Source organism: Monopterus albus, unplaced genomic scaffold (assembly GCF_001952655.1).
Source record: "Monopterus albus unplaced genomic scaffold, M_albus_1.0 scaffold22.1, whole genome shotgun sequence".
Taxonomy (NCBI): Eukaryota; Metazoa; Chordata; class Actinopteri; order Synbranchiformes; family Synbranchidae; genus Monopterus; species Monopterus albus.
The window spans coordinates 495,201-505,438 of record NW_018127902.1 but is presented as its reverse complement, the minus strand read 5'-3'; the positions used below and the strand labels follow the sequence as shown (position 1 = coordinate 505,438).

Below are 10,238 nucleotides of genomic sequence, written 5' to 3'. Positions count from 1 at the left end.
GCCATACACACAGTCAAGACATCCAGTGAAGCAGCAAAGCAACCACAAAACATCAGTGAACCTCCACTGTGTTTGACTGTAGGGACCATGTTCTTTTCTTGAAGGCCTCATTTTGTTTTCTGAAAACAGTAGAATGATGTGCTCGACCAAAAAGCTCTGTTTTAGTCTCATCTGTCCACAGGACATTGTCCCAGAAGGACTGTGGCCATTCAAACAATCTTTTGCTGCAACCTGTCCTCTGTTGTTCTCTTTCATCCATGTCCAGTGAGATTAGCTCCAGCGCTTGGTCTGTAAACGTCTTGACAATGTTGTGCACAGCGGACACATGAACAGCCAGATCTCTGGAAATGGACTTGGAGCCTTGAGACTGTCCAGGCTTTTTCACTATTGTGGTTCTCAAATCCTCAGACAGTTCTTTGTTCTTCTTTCTTTTCTCCATGCTCACTGTGGTCCACGCAACATACAACTATTTCTGATGATTTTGAAAAGGTGTCAATAATTCTGTCTGGTCCGTTTTTGGAGTTCTGTGTGGAATATATCAGATTAGTTGTTTTCCGTTTTTTTTTTTTTTGTGTTGTTCCAATACAAACAGAAGAAATAAACACAAGAATACCAAAGAATTTGTGGTTGTTTTTCTGGGATAGGTGTTACCTTATCTGACAGAAATGCAGGGCTGCCAATATTTTTGGCCATGACTGTATGTTCTTAAATGGGAGGTAAACAGCCAAAGAGGTAAAGAGATAAACACAGCCACCAACACTGACTGAAGGACAGTATAAGTACATTATAGTATATAAATGAACATAGAATTGAACTGGCACAAGTCTCATACACATAGAAAATGGAACCTTAATGAGGTGGTAATTAGTGCAGCTCTGTTGTACTGAACTGTATTATTTGTAAATGCCCATGACCCAACAAATCTCCCCACCTCCTCCAGCAACCCCATCTGACCTTTCCTGTTTATGTAATACTTTGTCCATGGGATCACTGTGATGCATAATGCATACAGTGCCGCCTCACTTGATCTCTGCTTGCCAGACTGGCAAGTAACCTTCTGCACTAATAACATCTATCTTTGCTATTAATCAAGCAGATTACCCAGGTCTGAAGGTAAACTACAGAAAGCCAGAGTCCAATGTCATTCACTCTCAATATCAGAATCAAAATCGGTTTATTGGCCAGGTGTGACGGACACACGAGGAATTTGACTCTGGTACATCGGCTCTCAATGTGCAAACAGTAAACCAGCATAAGGCTGTGTAATATAACAAAATAGCAGTATTAACATCAACAAACAGTGCAAACAATGCAGAAAAAGCAGTATAAACAGACAGTAAACAATGCAGACAACAAGGGAATGTTCATTGAAATGAGATAAATAGGGATAAAACAGAGTACTTAAGAACTAGATATGTTACCCTGCATAAGATCTTTCATTCAAATAACTATAAAGCTCCATCATCAGGCTTTAATCCTTACACAAAGTCTAAAAATGAAATGTCTTAAGTAATATTCCACTATAATAATTTTTTTTTAATTTAATCTGCGCACACAATACAAGAACATATGGAGCTGCATAGAACAGACACCAAATTAAACAAAATTCTCCATTTTCTTTCAGCAAATCCCATTTTTTTCTCTGCGGAGGCTTCATTCATCTTATCTGCCTCATTTGCCAAATTAATTGTGATATGAGTAATTTCTGTAGTCCTTCACAGCCTCCCCACCAACTTTAATATTAATAGTTTAAATTTAGACTGCGCTATGACTAATCACCTCTTCCTACTGTATACCAGGGTCAGTAAATCTATTAGACATAGTAATAAGCAGAGCATGTTCTGCACTTTTAAGATGGCAGCCTTGAATTGAATTTTATTGCTGACTTGTAGAGGAGACAATCTTTACTGGTGGTCCACCCAGTATATGAGTGGGGAGAAAAGAGGAAAATCCAATTGATTTCCTTCCCAGGTTCCCTCTCTTCACATGCCCATGGAATTCTTCCCATAGAGATCAGATCCAACACTGTTCATTCATTATCTATTATTGTACATGAAGCTCTGAGCTAATTTGGTCCATCTTGATATGCTGGTGATTTAGTGAACTGATCTACTATGATGACAATTTCATGCCTGAATTTTGAAGCTCTTTTGAGACTCCAGCCTCCCCCTCCCACCTCAACAATCCCACAAGACGTGACTCGAGGGAGGTTAAAAGTCATTCCCCTTGATAACTTGTTAATACTTGTCAGGCTTATTGATGAGTCTCTTGCAGAGATTTGTCAGGCGTGTTCTAGAATTAGACTCATGCAGAAGCCTGAACAAACTTCAGCAGAGCAATACTGACATCTGCTGGAGGAAGGAAGAACTTAGATTAAGGGTTATTTTTCAAGGAGCAATTATAATTACAAAAAAAAAACAAAAAAAAAAAAACAAGCCATGACTCACGAAGCAGAAGGAAAAACGTGGGTGTGTTGAGCTTGTATGGTCTTACGGTAGAGTGATGATAACAAAGTGAGAGTACACAAACACTGTGGGTCGTTACACACGTTAGCAGGCAAATCAGCAGCTGTCTTACCTGATCTAAATGAGCAGAGCTCTTTTCTGGTTTCCCCTCAGTTAGCTGTTTGTCAGGCAAGAGGAAAAATTCTGCTGCTGTGGGTAAACCTGGGAGGACGGTGACCAGAAGCTGATCCTCTCTCACACCTGTAGCCTGGAGGGAAACCAAAGGGAAAGGAGTGGTAAAAGAGTTCTGGTTCAAACTGGGCTGGGTAGAGAACCGCAACACTCTGGTACAGACTGAAATATGTCTGTATCAAAAGCTGGTAGTAAATACTAGCTGAGATTCAGAATCCTCTTTAACTTGTGTCTGACCAGAGTTTCCCCACAGACAGCAGACCCAGTATTACAGGAGCAAGCAAAGTTCTTCTATTGCTGCTTTAGCTCAGACAACATTTACCATTTGAACATGGTTTGTTAAAGAAGTAGTTCAACATTTTAGGTAATATGCTTTTATGCCTTTCTGGCTTATTCACTCTTTGAATGGTTCGTGACACCACAGCTGCCTCAGTCTGAAGATAACAAAATCCGTCTACAAGCACCTTTGAAGCGCACTTGTTTATGGATCGTTTGAGCTGCAGAAACACTAAAGCTAAATTTATTGTTTTTCTGTGAGGATTATTGTTGAACTACTTCTTGGCTGAGAGCAGGTGGTGACCAGGAAGCATGTTTTGCAAAATGTTGGATTATTCCAGTGGTTCCCAACCCCCACCCTAACAAGAACCACCACCACCATCACCAAACAAACCAGTTATATTATCACCATTGCCGTGCCATCTCTGATATAATTCTGGGCTATGCCCCTGATTTTTGGAACCACTCAGCTATTCCATCAACTGGAAAAAATGTAGAAAACATGACAAGAGATATTCCTCAAAGTAAGGTAGTGAAAAACTGGTTTGATATCAGTACCAAAACTAAGCTTTCATATTGGCCAGAAATTGATAAATCTAGCCTACAAGGCACAGGCCCAGGGGCCTGTGGGGTCAGGTGGCCCTGCAGCTAAAGCTTCTCTATTATTATTCCTCATAGCAAAGTCAGTTACTTAATTTGTTTGTGATGGTTAAGCCCCCACTATTATTTTGATACTTGCATTTAAAGTAGTTTGTCTGTTGTAGGTCAAAATTATAAATTTTGCAAAGTTGTTTCCTTTTGTGTTCTAAATATAGTATTTCAATAGACTTTTACAGTGTTTTGTATAGATTTTATGGAGGGGAATGTTAGTATTGATCAGCTGTGGCAGGAAGACTTTGAAAGGTGTTTTATAGACTCCATTCATCTTTACTGAGAATAAAATGCGAAAGGTCAAGTGCAGTTTTCAACCCACGGGAGCCTTTAAAAGAGATCAAAAATGACTGAGTGGCGCCTTGAGTTGTTGGTGGTGGTGATGGGTGGGGAGGGGGTCTGCATGATAATCCCACATTCTGATTGGCTGGCATCATTTTTAGGGAAAGTCAAGTTAAAACACAAAGTCTGCTCATCAAATATGTGTGGACCGGTTCAAAACTCACACTTCGGATGGTATCATGGTTTTTAGTCACAAAACTGTTTATTTTTTGGATCAGTAAAAAAAAAAAGGGGGGGGAGGCAAATACTTAAAGAACTTAAAGATCATAAACCAAGAAACATTTGTCTACGGTCTTAAGTGAAAACATTCAAAATGTCCACTGATAAATGAAAATTTTAAAATAAAAATAGGAGGATGAGGATGTTTGTACTGTCCGGGGAGAGGGTGGACCTCTGAATTTTGCTAAACTGCTCCTACAGTCTCTGTTACTGTCTGATTTTGTTGCCAAGGTTGTGATCACTGACTTGAGGTACTCTGCTCACCTGTGCATGTGAGGAGCGCAGCCTTGGCCTTGTGTACACAGACACAGGGAAATGCATTGGAAAAACATAATGCATCAGCCCTGGAAAGATTCGTTAGGTTCCCTTTTCTTCGTGTCTCTACCAATCTATCATCTCATAATCTGTCTACACACCAGAGTATCACAAAACCATGTTGAGCCTTATTCAGACACTATTAACAGCCCTGTGTAGCTGGTTTTTGATTCAGATATGTTGCATTTCTATTTTGTCTGCCAGAAATCCACAACAGATGGAGAGCATGTACTTTACTGAATGTCTTCAGTGATTCCAGCAAGAGCCTCTGGTTCCTGTTCCAGCTCTTGCATGGATCTTCCACAGTGTATGTTGTGAACATTTTAAGCTATCATGTCATATTTTCATCGGAAAGGGTTTTTTTCCTTCATGTTCTGCCTTCCAGGCTGGTTGTCATGAGGAAGTAATGTCAACAACAAATAAGAAAACAGACAAGTTCACTGAACATTGAAGAGCCAGATGTATTTTTGGCATCAATTTTGATTTTTCAGGATGAAATAGTGTGAAAATATGATGCAAGGACCAGATTGCTTCATCCTAGGGCTCAGAAAGGTATCGATGTTCTGGGGATGCTGTGAAAAACATCGAGTTAACAAGGCAAAATCTGAACCTGACATGTCATGTGTGGGTCCGAATTATGTCTTACACCGAACAGGTCACAAAGCATTCAACTCCAAGCATCCCTTCAGGTCAGCACCATGCAAACATTAGACACAGACTGATATTTATTCTTCTGTATGGTTCAAAATACAAAACATCGTTACTGTATGGCCCTGACCAGACAGGCTGTGACTGCAATCAGCATGTTGAAACTACATTCTTCCCTGTCTTCCTCCTTTTGCTTTGCCATTTATCATAATAAATGTCAGATTCATGTCTCAAAGCCTCAGGGAGTTTATCGTGCACACTGTCAGAGGTCCACTCAAGCATAGGCAGTATTTGCCAGAGTAGAGCAGTGGTTTCGATGAAAAAACCTGAAGGAACTTTACCTGGATCAGAGCACTCCTGATGACCCGGCTCATATCCAGCCTCCATTCTGCAACATCAGGGTTGTGGTCATCCATGTTCGATGAAAAAGTGAGCAGATGAGATCGGAAATATTCTGCGGTGAGAAAAGAAAATGCAGGCGAAATGCTTTTACTTTACAGAGCTTAAAATTTACATTCAGCTTAAATGGACCACAGTCCACCATATTTAGAGGATCATTTCAGTTTATTACACATTGGATTATACAGTTTTTGCCATAATTTCAGGTCCTCATCAAAACAAATTTAAAGCTAAGGGAATACAGTTACACTGGTAGAGTACAACATAGCTTATTCAGAGGTCCAGACAAATCAATCCAGTACCTGACATACACTGATAAATAAGGTCATACTATGGACCAAGGATAGTTGTAGCACTACAGATTCACCATGACTGAATAAATGAAAATGATGAAGAAATAGAATTTCATTTGAATCAAAACCTTCAATACCTGACTTGTTCAATACCAACACTCATTCTGTACCGGTGAACTGATCGGTGCAGATCTAAATCATGGTAATAAAAATAAAATATATAAGAACAGAACAAGCCCTGATCAGATGATCTCTGAGGCCTGCTGGATATGTAGAGGTGCAGCGCTGCAGCAGCACTCTAATGTACGCAGGTGCTGCAAGAAACTCTAATAAGTGACAATGAATAATACAAATGTAAATACAGCAGGGTAAAGTACAACCCTAACCCTAACCCTAACCCAACCCCAACCACAAAGTCAGTCTATAAACTGTTGATGGATTTTTAAATTAAGAGTTAAGATTAAAAAATGTATTTATTTTTTGCCTTCCAAATGAGTTTAGTTAATGAGGTTGTATGAAACGTGTCTTATAATCTGACTGCACATGTTTTTTTTTGCCTCATTGGGCTTTTTAGAGATGTCACCATGTTCTCTGATCTCAGTGATTACTGGACAAGGCTTGTTACTTTCCAGATTAACTGTAATCTTTAACATAAAACAGCCCTTTATAAAGGATGGCTTATTAGAAAATGGTACCAACAATATTAATATTACTGATAGATGGCCAGAAAAAAACTAAGACAGTGAAGGTTGTAATTAAGCAGAATTGATCTTTAATAATGATTATAATAACATCTGTCAGAATTTCTTCTAGGTAGACTGTGGGGGCGTAACATATCAGCATGTTCCCAGTGGAGATGGAATTAAGGGTCGACTCACCGTGGACAGCAATGGTTTTCCTGTCCTGCAGAATAGTATTCCCTGCAGATACCTGCACAGTGACTGTAGTGATGCCCTCTCGGGAAAACGTGCATGCTACACTTCCCTCTAGGGTGATTACTGGCTGGTGAGGGAGAGAGAGGGGGAGAGAAGGCGGGGGCGGGAGAGATAGAGAGAGCCGGAGTATGAGGCTTCCTGAGAGAGACCCTTATCATCATCTGGTTAACATCGTACACTGCTGTTATTTACACTACAGAGGTGTCAGCCTGCTGGTGCACACACACAAGCATGGGCATACACACGGAGCTTCGCAACAATCCGTCCTTTGTATGTGTGTGTGTGCATACAGCATAGTAGCCTGCAGAGAGTTTCCTGGGCGACACCACCAGCTCCTTCCTGTCATTACTCACGTCTCTATTTGTTCTTCAGTAACTATAAAATGTTAATACTGCCACGTTTTTTTTTACAGGCTGACATAACTGACTGTCCTTGTGGAAGGCCCCCGTTGGTACTGAACAAATACATTTACACAAGTACAATTACAAAGACAGATAGCGAAAGTAGAGCAGTTCTACATACAGAGCTTCTAGCACACAGTGTATCTTTTGGTGCAGATACACAGGCAGGTTTTTCAGTGTCTCAGAATAATCTTACACAAAATAGACTGTGCTTGCCTTCATAGCAGAGGTGCCTCAGGAGTTTAATAGGCAGATATCGTGAAATATGGCGACATAATACTGAAACTATCTACAACAGTGGGGAAAAAATGCTTTTTCTGACCTTAAAACTTAAGTTCATCGGTTCAGCCTGGCAGCTTCAGTCCTGAGTTGAACGCATTTAGAGTAAGAATAAATGATGGATACACTTCATTGGATACACAGTAACTAAATAAGCGTGTTGGTATATGTGTAAAGTTTGCATGCACAGCAATTTTTACCGAAGCTGATTAAGAAGGCTACTCATTTTGCAACCTGGATGCACAAAAATAGCTTAACAAAGTAATGATTCTCACATCTTTGAGCAGAAGAGTCAGCAACCTACTTAATTGCAAATGGGCAAAAGCATAACAGAAGCAGGAGCTCAGGGAGAGGCAGCAGAGTCCTAGGTTTACGGTACCTCTGTGTTATTTCCAATCCACCAGATGTAGGTGACTGTTCCCACTTGGCTGGGCCACAGAACAGCAGTCAGGTTCACCTCTTTATTTCTCACTGCCACAAAGGGGGCTGAGAGATGGATATACTCCAGCTGACCTACACAGGCACACATATACATCACAGGGTGAACTCAATATACTGTGCCAGAATGAGCAGAAGAATAAAAGGAAGAAACAACTTTATTGTTTCACATGGCAAAAAAAAAAAAAAAGAAGGAGAGTAGGTTTATAGGTGCTGAGAGAGTTGAATTTGTTCAGAATTCTCTCCTGCTCTGGGCCCGTTGGCTGCCATCTGTGTGTTATTTTTCATCTGTGGCACTCCTGAGCCTGCCGTGACTCTATTTGTATGGCTGGCACACAGGATTGACAGATTGGTGGGAGCAACAGCACTCCCTAATCAATAAGTCAGCTCAGTTACATCTGTCACACCAGGGGTGGTCAGCGTCGTTACATGCGAGGCCGCAGAGGCTTCCGTGGGCTGAGTGGCTATGAAGCATAAGCCGACTTGAGTGGAAGTGTAATGGGATTTGTTCTATCTCACTTGTTTGCTTGGTTATGTTCTGTGAAAAGATAAAGTATAGAACTGGGTACATTGTGTGCAAGCTGACAGCCGCAATTCCACTGAATGCGATAAAGAGGGGAAAACAGAAAGAGCACAAAACCTGAAGAAACTCCTATCTCAGTAAACGCACAAGCACACCTGTATATGCAAATCTTACAAAAGGCTTCAGTATCTCACATGTTACATGCAGGTAGAGCATGGCAGTCTCTGAACCGAGACTGTTCTCCCCAGTGGCAGTCACCCGGTAGATTCCCACAGCTTTATAGATGTGTTTGATTCCATCCTCAATTGAGCTCACGTTGGAATATGTCAGAGCATGGCCGTCTCCGAAGTCCAGGGTGATGCTTGTCCTTGCCCCGTCACCCTGTGCACACAAACAGTTTCAGCAAATCTGAAGGTATGGGCCCTTCATCACCCACAGGTTTACTCAGGTTTTCAATTATACTGAACTCAAACTGGTAAAGCTTGACAATTTCACTGGTCACTGTGCTTGTCGCTGTGGTCTTTATGCCAAAAAGTTATGCGCTGATGACAGTATGGTACCTAAAGGCCAATTCATACTTCACACGTCCATGTGTCTGCATAACCTACATTTTGTCATCAGCCCAAGTCTGCAAGGGTCCATGTGGAGCCAAACTGTGAGTCCTCGTGGACTGACTGCACTGTGAGCACACTGACTCACGTGTGCCACACAATTACACTGGATGGTTCCTCTGCGCATGCATGTACAATTTATGACATCCTTGGTCCTGTGCTTGTTAAGCAGTTGCACGCACTGTTTTCCTGTTTTTCTGTTGTTTAGCCAATTGCAGCAGACAGGAGCAGCCATCGTGCTTTCTGCTGTGTGGGATATGTCTACATATGCACACACCTGAATGCAGTCTGATCAGAAGCACTTCCACAGTCAGCGAGTGTCTGCAGAAACCATGAACAAGCCTTGAGATAAATGTGTCCACTAAGTACTTTAGACTTAACAAACTTTCTTTCAATCAACTTTCTGTCAGTAAATCTAGCTGAATGATTCTTACTGACAGCAACAAATATGATGTTAAATACAATTCTTGCCTTATCACTGGAAATCACTAATTCTTGGTATTTAATTAAATGAAAATGTAACTATAAAAATCCTGCTCCTTCAGCATCAGTAAGCTAACAAAAATAATTAGCATGAACAGTTCTTTCTTGTTTGATTCCTCCTCTATGTTTTCCTTGAGTTTCATAATTAATTAATTTACTTTTTTGTTTCCTTTATCAAATTTAATTTTAGTTGTTGTTTTATTTATTTTTTCTTTTGATGCGATATTTTATAAAACCATCCGGTTTCTTTTTATTCTTTTCTATTAGTCCCCCTTTGCCTGGGGTGTGGCCATTCTTTTGCTGCTCTCTCTGCTCAGGTTGGACCTGATTCAGCCTGTGATGGACGGCCACATGTAAGCAGCTGGGACTTCAAAAAAGAACTATTGAGCCTGTTTGTAAGGAAGAGCTTTGTTTTGCTTTCTAAGTTTTTATGTTCCGTGCTTTTTTTCCCATTAGTTTATTTAAGCTTTACACCTGTCTTAATTAATTCTATGTTTAAAATGGAACTTTTTTCTTGTTAATTATGTTGTTAAACCCATTGCCCCTGACTTCTTGGGGGCTGTAACACAAAGCACTTCAGTCCTGTTGGGTGTGAGAAGCTGCAATGGCTGTTTGTGGGGATTTTTGACTCTTAAAATCTTCTTAAGTCTTTATATTATATACCTGCTCAGGCACCATTTTGTAGCCATTAGTATACCAATATAATGAGTTACTGGTTTGAGTATGAAGATAATATAGAGTTGAGCCAAACTGTTATGTGTCCATCAAAACTAATTATTCTGGGGATGT

At 40.5% G+C, this 10,238-nt stretch overlaps 1 protein-coding gene across 5 annotated transcripts in view; it reads right to left on the bottom strand.

The window, feature by feature from the left end:
• The window catches only part of sorcs1 (sortilin-related VPS10 domain containing receptor 1), a 195,071-nt gene that overhangs the window by 9,375 nt on the left and 175,458 nt on the right, over positions 1-10,238 (bottom strand). For all 5 annotated transcript variants that reach the window (XM_020594144.1, XM_020594146.1, XM_020594147.1 and 2 more), the window contains 5 exons: positions 8,550-8,736; positions 7,774-7,907; positions 6,658-6,781; positions 5,429-5,541; positions 2,578-2,712 (listed from right to left, as the gene is read on the bottom strand). In XM_020594144.1, coding sequence (XP_020449800.1) covers positions 2,578-2,712; positions 5,429-5,541; positions 6,658-6,781; positions 7,774-7,907; positions 8,550-8,736 — 693 coding nt within the window. The remainder of the gene's footprint in view (positions 1-2,577; positions 2,713-5,428; positions 5,542-6,657; positions 6,782-7,773; positions 7,908-8,549; positions 8,737-10,238) is intronic.